Source organism: Strongylocentrotus purpuratus, unplaced genomic scaffold (assembly GCF_000002235.5).
Source record: "Strongylocentrotus purpuratus isolate Spur 01 unplaced genomic scaffold, Spur_5.0 spur5_scaffold_18, whole genome shotgun sequence".
NCBI classification, from domain to species: Eukaryota; Metazoa; Echinodermata; class Echinoidea; order Camarodonta; family Strongylocentrotidae; genus Strongylocentrotus; species Strongylocentrotus purpuratus.
In genome coordinates, this window is record NW_022145603.1 from 23,994,952 (window position 1) to 24,009,791 (window position 14,840).

The 14,840-nt window shown below is 34.8% G+C and overlaps 1 protein-coding gene across 3 annotated transcripts in view; it reads right to left on the reverse strand.

Moving 5' to 3' along the window:
• Positions 1-897: 897 nt before the first annotated feature.
• Positions 898-14,840, reverse strand: part of LOC577523 (uncharacterized oxidoreductase YjmC) — a 21,311-nt gene continuing 7,368 nt past the window's right edge. For all 3 annotated transcript variants that reach the window (XM_030989533.1, XM_030989534.1, XM_030989535.1), the window contains 9 exons: positions 12,064-12,187; positions 10,284-10,399; positions 8,645-8,743; positions 8,016-8,081; positions 6,958-7,038; positions 5,414-5,521; positions 5,015-5,110; positions 3,650-3,760; positions 898-2,864 (listed from right to left, as the gene is read on the reverse strand). In XM_030989533.1, coding sequence (XP_030845393.1) covers positions 2,817-2,864; positions 3,650-3,760; positions 5,015-5,110; positions 5,414-5,521; positions 6,958-7,038; positions 8,016-8,081; positions 8,645-8,743; positions 10,284-10,399; positions 12,064-12,187 — 849 coding nt within the window. In that variant the 3' untranslated portion in view covers positions 898-2,816. The remainder of the gene's footprint in view (positions 2,865-3,649; positions 3,761-5,014; positions 5,111-5,413; positions 5,522-6,957; positions 7,039-8,015; positions 8,082-8,644; positions 8,744-10,283; positions 10,400-12,063; positions 12,188-14,840) is intronic.

Here is a 14,840-nt window from a genome sequence, read left to right on the forward strand (position 1 = left end):
TTCATGGAACGCATATTTATACTCTGTAGAATATAGACTTTTATCTGTATTATTCTTCATTTTGGGGGGTTTACTAACCTGCCGATCTGCACTAGTTCTAGTTTGTAAAAATTGGTGTCATCTTGCATTTGTTGATGAAGAGATAACAGTATTTGTTTGTATTCTTTGTACATCTTTGTACAATTTCAGATTTCTGATAGGCTAATGTAGAAAAATTTGTCAGTACTCTGTAAATCAGGTTTCTATTCAAAATGGTGCTTTTAATATAAAATGTTATTATAAAAGAAAAAATATTTGAATATATTATATTAATAAATGTGTGTATTGAAATCAAATAAGAAATGGCAAGTTTGGTTTATTTTGAATTACTTCTCATATCTCTCATTATCTTCAGCAAAGAAAAAAGTAATGTTGTTTAAGATACCGGTATGTATGTATCATATGATACTGGCCTTATGCAATCTGACAGTCAATAGAGGGGTTAAAACATCTATTTATATTTTGTCATCCATTTCCTCTTAATTTATCGGTCTCTCCTTTCCCACCCTTTCTCTCTCTCTCTCTGTTTCCCGCACCCCCCCCCCCCTCCCTTCTGCCTCTCCAACATCTCTCTATCTTTCCCCATTATCCTCCCTCTTCTTCTCTCCCCCATCCATTCCGTCTCTTCTCTTCTCAACACTCGTCCCTCTTACTCCAACGCCCTTCATCTCTCTCTCTGCATCTCTCTCTCTCCTTCTTTAATCTCTACTCTCACTCTTCCTCTTTCATTCCTAGTCTTTATCTTCCATTATCTCTTTCACTCCCTCTTTCTATCACTATCACTCTCTCTCTCCATCTCTGTAGCCCCTATCTCTAGTACCAGTCCTCTTCCCATAAAAATAACAGTTATTCAAGTGATTTAATATTAAAATCTGTTTATATTAGCAATCATTTATTTGATTAATTTCTTAACAAGACCCAAAGCATACAATTCAAAACGGTTTAGCTCAATTTCCAGTTATATATAAAGAAATTTTTTAAAAGACACTGTTGTAGTGTACAAATGCACAAAACTACAGCCCAAAATTACTCCAAATTATGAAATAATCATAACAGAATCGTCCATTTCCCAACTCACAAGTACTGTCTTGTGCGTCATGACTCATTTAAACGAAATGATAACGGCAAGTTTTATATTCTTTTCACAGTTTTTCTATGAAATGTAAATTCATCTATATGTCATCAGTGTGAACATAAATGCGTTATTCAATATATCACATACATTTAAATATAATTTCTCTATTTCATAAGTATCTAGACTGGCACCCATAAAATTTGAATAATTTTACTAACCTCTTTTTTGAAAAGTGAATGTGAGGAAAGAACTTCTTCTGGATGAATAAAGTTGATATCTTCTCAGAACTATCATGAAGATATCGTATTGTCATCATTTCATGAAAAATGTAAGAAAAAATTATTCTAACTTTATGGGCAACATACAGTGTTGTATTATCAATATAATGTTTATAAAATTTCAGTGTTGGTATCTTTAAACTCTTGTTAAACTTTTGATCTACATGTATTCTATACATGAAAATCACTATATATAGTCACTTTGTGACCGATGATATCCCAAACATGATAATACATACATTTTGAATTAAACACACGCATTAAAATGGTATACATATGACATGATTTTATACCACAAAATCTCAAAACACAGCAAAGTATATCATAATATATACATTATAAATGTATATGGCATTCTTTACAAATTTTCACGATCACCAAATTACCCCTGATTGCCAAAATTACATGTTATTGAACAGAATGTTGGATATAGAAATATGCCTGCTGTACGATGCCTGAAAAAGCCCTCTAAGAAAGGTATTATTTAATATTGTTCGTCTACATGTTTGATAAAAAAAAAATGGGTGTTTGTAATGTCCAGATATCCGGTAAAAACTAGCAATTTGGAGGAAAAGTCTATCTTTACAAAACCATCCATAAAACTAAGAAATTCCAAAGAGGCAAATTTCTCAAAAAATGCATTTTCGGGCAGTTTAAGATAGATTAATACGCTATTCAATAGCTTTCATTTACAACAAATATTTAATAGTACCTTAACGACAAAGGATTTTGAAACACAGTTATACTTGTATTTTCTTGATGCGTAAAAAGGCCTGAGTTTTCACAAAGATACTTTGTATTTTCAAAACAATGAGCAGAATGTGATATGGAAACAAATTGAATACTTCAAACTTTGATTGACAAAACATAATTATAAGGCCATACAACAGGATTCTGTTATTAAGGCCAATATACAATCTGATAAAAATCTCATAAAACAATGTATCATCTTTGAAAGGAACATAGCCATGATTTGATGGAAAATTAAAACGTACAGTGCTGACACATGAACAAAATGGACAACTACGGTAAAATATTAGACTGCCGGTAGGAAATTTTATCGCGATTTTTCAAAAGAAAAACCACACACAAATTCATTTGTGCAAGAAATAGCACATCGACTTCTGGTGGAAACCAAGGCTAAACAAAAATTCATATTTTCAAGTTTGAATATTGGCATACCTGTGCTGCATCCATGTTCCTCAATGATATCAAGAATAATAGTTTTTCATATCACTAATTCTTATTTACTTGGACACATTTTTGGGCTTCAACCACCTGTATTAGAAGACTACCTGCCTATAAAGACCACACTTTTTGTTCCACTTGAAAATAAATTTCATTGAATTGCATATTAAAGGGGTTGAGTTTAATATTGCAAATTTGTTGGCAATATCATGACAAAACTAAGATGTTTTAGACGTCTATTTCTGCTTGATGGCTTCCACTCCCAGGCTCGTCGCTAAATCATCCTGTAGGAAAGAGAGAAAGAGATAGAATGAGACAGATGAGGGTAAGAGAGAGAGAGAGAGAGAGAGAGAGAGTGGAAGAAAGAGGTATGGAAAGGAGGGAAGGGGAGAAGAAGAGAAAAGAGAGGGAAAGAAAATAGAGAGGGGAAAAGAGAGAGTGAGATATATCAAAGAGGGAAAGGTAGATAACGAAGGAAAGGAAAAATGATGACAGTGGGAGGAAGAAAGAGAGGGGAAGGAGGGAAAAGAAAAGAAAAAAAGAAGATGGCAATATTAAAGAGGAGAGGCAGGAGGCAGAGATGAGGAAGGAGTAAAGTGAACAAAAGTGAGATGGAGATAGAGGGAATGGAGAGAAAGGGAGGAAAATAACTACGAATGATGAATGATGAATTTTCCAAGAGAAACAAATTTTGCAAGACAATATTTCCATTCTTGTATTGTCTACAATTTACCACTTTATCCAGAAATATCAATCTATCTATCTTCATCTATCTGTCTCGTTATATATCTTTTGATTTATCTATTTATCTATCTGTCTATCTATCTATCTATCTATATGTATGACTGTCTGTCTGTCTATCTCTATACCTATGTTTGTCTATCTACTAGCTATCTATCTGTCTATCTATCTAACTGTATGACTGTCTACCCCTCTACCAATGTCTGTCTATCTACTATCTATCAATCCGTCTGTCTCTCTGTATGTATGTCTGTCTGGCTGACTGCCTGTTTGTCTTTCTGTCTGTCAGACTGTATGTATATCTATCTTTCGATTCCATTCAACCTACCATATTCTTGAGTAGATTGTTGTGGTATCTCAGCCCTTCATCTTTCTCAACCTTTGCAATATTCTTCCTCGCTTTGTCCCCAGCAACAAGCACCTCTGTTTCTCCCTCTGCCTGCAATCAAACAAGAAGAAAAAGTTATTGATGGGAAGTCCATCCAGATATTAAAGGGATCCATTTACTTTGTCTCGGATTCTGAGACAAAATCCTGGATTTAGCTCATGCTGCAATGATAATTATAAACCTGTATGTCAGTCAGGAATCCCATGACTTTTACAAGCCGATCGCCTGTCTGATTAGCAAGATATTTATGATTGAAAATCAAAATCAAATTTTGTGTTTGCCAAATGGTTTTCATAACACTACAGTCTATTGGGGAAATTGAGTATGGTAAAACCGGTCACTCAAAGGTTTTTACTTTTTTGAGGCACTTCTTGATCACTTTGAAGCGCAATTTTGTTAAGGCTTCAATATAATACCATATCACAAGCAGTGATAACACGTAGGGCCTTGCATCTCAGATTTAACATTTTTAAACGATCCCTTCGGTCTGTTTCGTGAACGTTGACCATGTAGAGATTAAGTCGCTGACTACCGTCAATCAAGTCCACTCGTTTAGTGCAGTTGTCCAAAAAAAGACGAAGATGGCATTAACCAGTATTTGCCAAGCTACTCCCCCTTTAAGTTAGTTTTCATAAATGAAGATAAATGTATATATGTGAGAAACAGATTGGTGAAATTATAAGCAAAATCTGATTAGAAATAAGAAACTTCCGAATTGTTAAAGTTGTAATCAATGAAACACAAATCGGCAACTCTATGACGTATCTGTTGAGGTTCTCTCTCATTTGCCTTTAACTCAAATTTTGAATTAGTTTCCATTTTCTTAGTTGTTGATGAAAGAATAGGTTTGTTTCATACATGGGTTTTGTAAATGATGTGCAATAATTACATCTAGGGGGCATGTATGCCTGAAAAATTGTCTTCATGGAAAATATAATTTTATGAATTTTTAAGTATAGAGCAAATGGAAGAGGAATTGGAAACATACAGTTCACAACTACATTATTCATACTCTTACAAAGTTTTGTAACTTTATTAAGTATGTGAAAAATGTATTTGCCTCCATTTCCGTTCCTTGAGAATGTGACATATTAAAGTTTAAATTTAAAAGTATTCAACAAAGGATTCAACAAAGGCCCTAATTCAATCTAACTTCCATTCTTGAGTTATGATAAAAACACAAAAAGCATTAAAATGTACAAGGATTATGCATAATCAAGTTTAACTGTATGGTACAGAGTTGCCAATTAGTGTACGATGAATGGCAACTCCAAAACCTACAAAAGAATACAAAAGTTGACTTACTGGTTCAGCACTTCGACACATCCCCATGAGTGAGCTCATTCTTCCTTCGAAGCCTGGCGCAAAGGCCTCTGGGTTAATTGCTACAAATATCTGGCCCTGAAGAGACAAATAGTGATTTGAAACAAAGTTAGATTTGTTGGTGTTATCTTCGAAAATTAGCCACTTCTATTTAATAACATCACTAGAATTCTTGTTGTTCTTCTTCTTGTATCTCACAAAATAAGCCTCCACCTCCCCTCCTTTCTGCATAAAAAAAGACACACAGATAACAATAATTAAAGAGTACAAAAAAATGTGACTACCTTTTTATTTTTGTATTTTCAATTTTTTTCTTCAGAATTTTGCCCCCTCCTTCCTTCCACATGCTTTTAGAAAAATCTTGGGGCTACCCCTGCTTACCAGGTTTGCTACTGTGTCACTGGTCTTCCATTTTCTGACGTTGGGTCCAAACGCACCCCCGCCCAAGACCCCACTCAGGACCTCCACCATCATAGCAAGACCATAGCCCTGAAAAGAAACAAAAAAGAAATGAAATTAGTACCGATTTTGTGTCACCTGACCGGAGAAGGGAATACAATATTAAAGATAAACTTGAGTTCTGGTAAAAAAAAAGAAAATGAATTTTCACAGAATCTAACGAAACTTACACTGAATGTTCAAGATAACAAGTAAATGTCACATGCCAAACAATTTTGGAAGAAAATGTATACTGGCCGAGTAATGAGCATAGAAAGATAAGGAAATCAGGGTAATACTAGCCCTGACACCATGTGTGTTGTCCCATATACATCTTTCTGTGTAAGTGATTGTTACTCTGCCAAATTTATGGTGATTTTGATGACTCCAGAACCTTGCATTACACACCATTACTTGCATGCTATATGATCAACTTTTCTGATCCATTCCACACCTTTTCTTTCACAATGCAATCGCATTACCAGAACTCAAGTTTATCTTTAATCACTATGGCCTTCAAATTGTTGGCGCTCATGTACTTTCGCACCCTCACTAGGCAAGCTTCACTCCATCACATGCTTTGATTTCCTCATATCCATCCATAGACTCTACACGTAACTTGCATGTGAAGGAATAAAGCATGTCTGGTGCGAAAATGCATTGGTGCCAATTTTCATAGTAAAATCTCTACAATGCATAGGTCCAATCGCTGAGGTAATGATATCAATGTTAATTATTTGGACTATGTGAGGACTGAAGTGTGTTGCATAGATCTTGTTACACGAACGATTGTTTTATTTACAGAGCAAAAAACATATACATTTCATTTCATTTATTATTCAAGCACGGAGGCCTACCTCAGCCCATCGACTGTTCTACCGTAGAGCCGTGCAAACACAAAAACATACAAAATCAAAATAACAAACATGATACAACATAATAATAATAAAATGATACCTACATAAATATGAACATTATAAAATATAAAAATCAAAATTTAGAAATACAGCTGGATTGATTTATTGAGAGCCATCAATAGCTTTCTTCTTTCTAGAGCTATAGAACTATAATACGTCTAGTGTTTATTCATTTTTTTCCCCTTCAAAATGTGCATCTATTGTTCCCATATGCATTTGTATGGCTCCATCATATATCATATAGGATATATTTTTTAAAGATTTAATTTTGTTTCTTTCTTTTAAGTCACATGTTCCTAACTATACGATATATATTTAATATTATAACAATCATCTTGGACCCATCAAAGAACAGCTTCATCTCTATTGCTTGACTGAACTGGGTGTCCTTCCGACTTCATTATTGTCTTCTTCTTTTTTTCTTTACATAGTATATTATGTTTGTTTAAATGTTTATTTACATTATGTTGTAAATGTTCTATATATATATATATATATATATATATATATATATCATGTTTTAATTGTGAATTTGTAGAATAAATAAATAAAATAAAATCAATATCTGACCTTATATCCTCCTGCTATCTCTGACCCTCCTAGAGGCAACAAACCTCCTCCTGTTAAAACAGCTTTAGGGTCATTAGATTGCTGAAAATGAAAATGAACATATAAATTATCTCATGTCAACAACAGTATATAATTTGCTTTTATGGAAATTATTCCCTAAAAAGACTGTATAAATATATGATAATATTCACAAAAAGACATTTTCCTGAATAGACAATGCTAACTGTTTTGTGAGCAAATAATTGCATTCACTATGAACAAAGAAAGCGGACAAAATATACAATTCCTCAGGTAGACAAAGGAACATCCCTTCACTGCTATTATGTAAAAAGGTGTAGAACAGGTGTCACATGCATATTCACCTTTTTACATAATAGCAGTGAAGGGATGTTCCTTTGTCTACCTGAGGAATTGTATATTTTGTCCACTTTCATTGTCCGTCATATTCATAGTGATTGTCAACCATCTATCGCACTCATGACTACACATAATCACCTAAAAAATTCCCCGAAAACAAAGCATTGATATTTCACAGTTTTCACGAGTGCATCGACGCCTTCAAAGAAAACCATAGATATCTTGTGGTTGAGAATTTTATCATGATTTTTTGCATGTCAGAGGGTTAGTACAGTGGAATGAATATAGTAAGTAACATTTTATACAAAAATTAAGCAATTTTTTTCATCAACCTTGAACAATGTTACCAAGTCACTTTAAAAGTTGAGGCAAAGTTGCAAATTTCATGTGAAGATGAAAAAGGCAAAATTATAACATGTTTATAGACACTGTATATATTTATGTAGAAGATACAAAGTGTGCAAATGATTATTCCAATATAAACTGGGAATCAAAGAATTTTGTTTTGAGGGGAAACTGGGTTTCATTCCTTACTAAATCTATGCCAAAAGAGGACTGAATGATAAACTGCACATATGCTGTGGTTATCAATCATGAGGAAACATCAAATATATCTTATGAGCATTACTCTGCAAAATGGTTTCAAATCTGACCCCGAAATGACCTCAATTTGACCTCTCATGAGCCTTGTTGATACTTACCACACCGGATGCGTCACATCCCCAGCCATTAGGGATGGGAATCTTCTTCACTGCATTCAATTCTATCTGTATTTAAATAAAACAAAAATATAAACAATTTTGATTTTGGTGTGTTATATTGGAGAGTCAATAAAAATCTAGAGTATCACAATAATTAACAAAATACAAATGAATATCAGAGTGTTAATCGTAACATTATTAATTAAAGATAAATACAGCAGGAATGCAGGCAGCCACAGAAGAAATTATATTAAAATATTAACAAGCTAATGAAATATATGATGTATCATAGTTAATGATCTTCAATAAATGATTAACTCCAACATTCTTCATAAATTACATGTACGGTCTTTTATTGGTAAATGTTGTTGTTGTTTTTGTTGTAATGGCAATCAGTCAAGACCTGACTATTATCACCAACGCCTTTCTTTTTAATATTAATTTCTTTCTTTCTCTTTTTTTTAAAATAAGAGTATCAAAAATAAAAATTAAATATAGGCTTCTCTCTTTTTTCTTTTTCTTCTTTTCCCCCTTCATCATCATTCTTATCTTTAATCTTAAAAACATCTTTATGAATAGTTAGTTTTTATACAAGTTTCCAGCCATTAATTCTGACAAGTGGAACTTACCTTCCCCAATGCGACAGTGGAAGTGGCCATATCCAGTACGTAACTATCATCATTCTGGGCCGGTGCACCGCAAGATATAGGGTTGGTTCCAAACATTGGCTGTGAAGGGTTAAATAGTTACAAAAACATATGCAGAAGATCATAGAACTATTAAAGCTTTAACATACAAAGAATTGTTTAATGGCGCATGAACTCTACACAAGCAAAGTATATTATTAAAAGATACGAGTCGTACACCTTAATTTTTGTACAGTACCCTATACCAAATCTAAAGGCATACACAACACTGAAGGTACATTGGTGGGAGACACACCCACATCAGGAGGGGTCCTCATGAATATTCATGTTTATACCAGATTGGGCCAAGAGACACACCATCATGAACATGTGTTTGAATGGGTCCCTTAAAGGGATTGTTTAACAATGTTAAATCTGAGAGGCACGGCCCTACGTGTTATCACTGTGTGCAATATGGTGTAAAATTCAAGCCCTAAAAAAATCGCGCTTCAAAATGATCGAGAATTGCCTCAAAAAAGTAAAATTCATCGATCATACTCGCGTCCCCCAATAGACTGTAGTGTTATGAAAACTGTTTGGCAAACGGTTTTCAAAATTTGTAATTCCAATCATAAATATCGTGATAATCAGACAGGCGATCGGCTTGTAAAAGTCATGGGGTTCCTGACGGAGCTAAATGTTTATAATTATAATTGCAGCATGAGCTAAATCCAGAATTTTGTTTCAGAATCTGAGACAAAGTTACCGGATCCCTTTAATTCTTATACCGTGCAAGGGTTGAAGTGTAAATGGGTGAACCAGTAGTACCTAGTACTCTCATCAGATGTGTATGGTTAACCTTCTGAACAATCATATGTACTGTACAAGAGAAGGGAAGTTATAGATTTAAAATTGTCATTCATTCTCTTGCTCTGGTAGGCACCACAAGCGGTGAGGTGTTGGTGCTACTCTTGCTAAATACACACAACTATGAAGGTACCCCACTAGTGTATTTTACACCTACCTTCCTTGCTCTGGCAGGCACCACAAGTGGTAAGGTGCTGGTGCTACTCTCAATAAATGCACACGACTATGAAGGTACCACACCTGTGTATTTTACACCTACCTCTCGTGCTCTGGTAAGCACCACAAGCATAGAGGTATTGGTGCTACTCACGATAAATACACCCAACTATGAAGGTACCACACCGGTGTATTTTACACCTACCTTCCTTGCTGTGGTAGGCACCACAAGCGGTGAGTTGTTGGTGCTACTCTTGATAAATACACACAACTATGAAGGTACCACACCCACCAGTGTATTTTGCCTTTGTAGGCACCACAAGCGGTGAGGTGTTGGGGGTGCTCTCAAAAACTATGAAGGTACCACACTGGTGTATTTTACACCTATCTTTCTTGCTCTGGTAGGAGCCACAAGCGATGCGGGTACGACACTAGTGTTGTATACACCTACCTCTTGTGCTCTTGTAGGCACCACAAGCGGTAAGGTGTTGGTGTTACTTTTGGTATACATAGAATTGCGGATAGTACACTGTATTTTACACCAGTGTATTTTACACCAGTGTAATCACACCAGTGTATTTTACACCAGTGTAATCACACCAGTGTATTTTAAACCTACCTCTCGTGCTCTGGTAGGCACCACAAGCGGTGAGGTGTTGGTGGTGCTCAGGCCGATCATCCCTGCCTCTATGGCTCTCAAGGTGTACCATCCTGCTATACCGTAATGGTTGGATCCTGTACAGAAATACAAGAAGAAAATAATAATGTGAACTCACCCTCAAGTATAATCATTTTTAGAACCCATTAAAGTTAAAAGGCTGAATTCGCAGGTTCAGTGACACAAAGACGTAACTCCATATCTTGCCAAAATGAGTATTTGATATCAAAATATTCAGAAAAATGTGGGCTTTCCAGGAAACACAAAGATTTAACTCCACCCAACACCCCTTGGAAGTCAATGGCTAGTGAAACACAGACTTAACTCCTTAACCCTATATAGCCCGGGCTATTGTGAAACTACATATATTTGTTAGACCATTTGGAATAACAATACAACACAAAAAATTGAAAAACCAGGGTTATTCCTTATGTTATCTATTGTTTTGATAATTTCCTATGTATTTCTTTGTTTTTTTAACTTATGTATTTTATTGTTTTTGTTGTATTATTTCATTTCCACCTATAATTCAACTATTTTGACCCCAAAATAAGCTATAATCAAGTCCAAATAACCAGTGTTTTATCTCTTTATTTGAAAAATGAGATTTCCATATGTTTTGTACACAAATAAAAAAAATGAGCGATTTTCGGGCTGACATGCAAAGACAAAAGGACACGTGATTTTAAAGGTACTACAAAGTTTTGGGAAATTTTGAAAATTGGGTGGATAGTGATTCTTTACACATTTGATATATTTGGATGCCCCTGTGAATGTATTATAAGCACTAGAAAATTTAGCCCCTAAAACACTTCTACTTTCGAGATAAATTGAATACAAAAATTTACCGGTGCTCCCGGTAAATTTTGATAAATTTCAAATAGCGCCTACGGCCGTTTAATGGTAGCTGCGACAATGAAAATCTCAGAATATGTAGTTTTGATATATAATTTCCCAATGGGAATAGCTAATTGGTCGATTTTAGTCAAAAAACATTTTTTTATATCTTAATTGATAGCTTGACCTTGAGAGGGGGCTATACCCCATGAAGAGTTATTATTTTCAATTTCATAACTTTAGACTGGATTTCAACCGCGACGACGATCACTGAATATTGTCGGATCGTATATGCTTCCAATATGTTCATTTGAACCAAATTCATGACCCCATACCAAAACTTTGTATAACCTTTAAAATGGTAGGTCCGATTTTCAAAAATTTCTTTCAAAAGATGCACAAGACTCTAAAGAAAAAAGTCACAAAATGTCAGTGCAAGATTTCCTTGCGTTAAAAAATTATCGCGAAAAATGTCGCCCCCGGGCTAGATAGGGTTAAGGCCTAAGTGCTCAGTCACGCATAAACCGCTTTTTCTCAAAATGGAGTTACGTCTTTGTGTCACTGACCCCTCAAATTGTACAATATCATTTAGAAATGTAATTTACACAATGAAATAATACACAAATAGTTTCATAACATTCTAAGTAAACACTGATATTTTTTTCACTATAATGTGGGTAAGACAAAAAGCTTTAGTATGTCCATTTTCAGTAGCTATTAATTGATTTTGCATTATCAATGATATCTCTTTATAAAATGTTAACGAGTAACTCATATAACATATAAATTAATGTGTGTCTGACGATGAATATTTGAATTTGAATAATGAATATTTGAATAATGAATATTTTAATAATCAATATTTTAATAATCTTGCTTTAAGCAAGAATCGAGAAGAGCTTACCTTTTGCTACCACCCATCCAATGCCAGCGTCTTTTGCCTTCTTTATGGCAAGATCCATGCAGAACTTCCCCACGACCGGACCTAGTAAGTTATTTCCATCAACCCAGGCAGTACCGGCCAACTCCTACATTGTACGTGAATGATACCAAGCAAAAAATACACTTTATACACACACAATGAATGTTTTGTAACCAGGCAGAAAAATGACAGTTTACCATTGCAAATTTGTAATCTGTGAATGACTGGCAAATGGGGAGGAAAAAATTAACTGCAATTCAATTTAACAAAAAAATTGTATTCTTTAGTCTGATAAGTTGACTGCGATCGATTTTTGGACAGTGTCGTCAAATGTCAGTCCCAGATGTAATTTTGATTTTTTGGTTTATGCACTTGTCATTTGTAAGACGCACCTCTTGACCCCCGGGAATGGTGCGTCATTGTACCGATGTGAGTCGTACATTTTGATACCATGACGCACCTTCTGTCACAGAAAGTGACACACCATTACATTCCATCGACGCACATTTGAGTCAAACATATGACACACCATTTCATGAAAATGACTAGCCAATGACGCACATTTGAGAAACACTTCTGCTTGGAGAAAGTGACGGTCCCATTGACACACCAAATGACGCAACGTGGTAAAGTGACTTACTATGACGCACATATGGGTCAGTATTGTGACGGACATTTTGCGGCCATGACGGTACTGTGCGTCGCGATTTTGGGAAACATGACGCAACCATGACGCACCATCCCCGGGGGTCAAAAGGTGCGTCTTACAAATGACACCTGCATTATTGTGTTTTCTTTCTTATGTCTGTTACATGTCTCTAAGCGCCATGAGCACCGAACGGTGGACCTGTGCGCTATACAAGTAGCCACTATTATTATTATTATTATTATTGATACATTTACATGTACATGTCTGTAAAAATCCTATTAATCACTCTCATGCAGAAAAATCTGGTAGTTTACCATTGCAAATTTGTAATCTGTGAATGACTGGCAAATGGGGAGGAAAAAAATTAACTGTAATTCAATTTAACAAAAAAATTGTATTCTTTAGTCTGATAAGTTGCATTTTTTATCTTTATTGCTCTTCTCAATTTCATAATACATTGTAAACATGTATTGTTTTTAAAATTATAATTACATGTATAATGTATATATGGTGCAATACAAGTGTGTTACTTGCACATTATTATCATAAAATATTGATGCTGATTATGAAAAACAAGCAAAATTTGACTGTAATTTTTATTGTAGAGTAATTGACTCAGTGTAACTTGATTTACCATTCTATTTAGTCTAAATTCCATGAATATTAAAGCTCATCTGCACTAGTGAACAGGAGGAATTATACCACACTGCAAGGTCACTGAATGGGTGGTTATCTCATCAAGTCAGCTCTCAATTAACATTAAAAAAAAAGGGTCATGGGGGACCAATGGTCACCGATTATGCATTGTTTGTTATATAGAGGGGCAATTAGCTATAAGTAGTCCAGTGGGGCTTTAATAGCAGTGGTCACAACCCTAAAGGTACTAGAGACCTTTTCATGTTTGAGATACATACAAACAAACTCATAAAAAGGGAGTTTACTTTATATCAAATGTGTACAAATATGCGGTAGAGTTTACAAAAGCAATAAATACTGGTATTCATATATAAAGTACATGCCTACTTTAGAAATTGTCCTGGGAGGTACTTTGCAAGTTTAATAGAATAGATTAAAAAATAATTAATCAAACAAACTCGCGAAAGTTTCATAACAAGGGAAACGCTCTCGGCGGTCTCGCCTGCATTACGCAATTCGATATAATGAAAAATTGAGGTTGGAAAATTATTTATAGGCAGGATGACCCATTAGCAGGCCCCCAAAATTGAAATCCTCTGTACACAATCAGCCTTTTAAAGTGAATATTTACAAAGAATCATCCGAAAAATTATTTACTATTATTTCTACTAAGATTGATAACTTTCATGAAATATGAACAAATTAATCAATTCTCATATTAAGTTGTGAAAACATAATCCAAGTCTACTGACCCTTGACCTTGCGACCTGGAATTTGTGTCATATGATTTGTGATACTTGATAACCCTTGGGTACAAATTTCATGGAATTTGAACAATCAATTTTGAAAATTTGCTAACAAATTCAAAATCTTGATGTTGATGCCACAACAAAGTCTAAGTTTGTTGACCCTTGACCTTTGACCTTAACGTAATGACCTGAAATACTACTCACATGATCAGGGATACTTGATAACCCTATAGTCCAAGTTTCATTGACTAAGAACTTAAACTTTTAAAATTATATCAAAAATTCAAAAACTTAACCTTAGGTTAAGTTTTCGATGATGATGCCACAACATAGTCCAAGTCTGTTAACCTGAAATGACCTTTGACCTTGACTTTGTGACCTGAAATTCTACTCACACGATTGTGGATACTTGATAACCCTATAGTCCAAGTTTCATTGACTAAGAAGTTATACTTTCAAAATTATATCAAAAATTCAAAAAACTTAACCTTAGGTTAAGTTTTTGATGTTGACGCCGTCGCCGTCGCCGCCGTCACCGGAAAAGCGGCGTGTATGTCTCGCTTTTTTGCTACGCAGGCGAGACAAAAATTGGAGGAAAAATAAGAAAGTTTTGAGTAATTTCATGAAACAGTGATATGCTTCATGATGCCATTCCCCTCGCTATTCCCCATATATTTTGTTTATGTAATTTCAAGTTTTTCTCTTTTGGGGGGAGGACACACCTG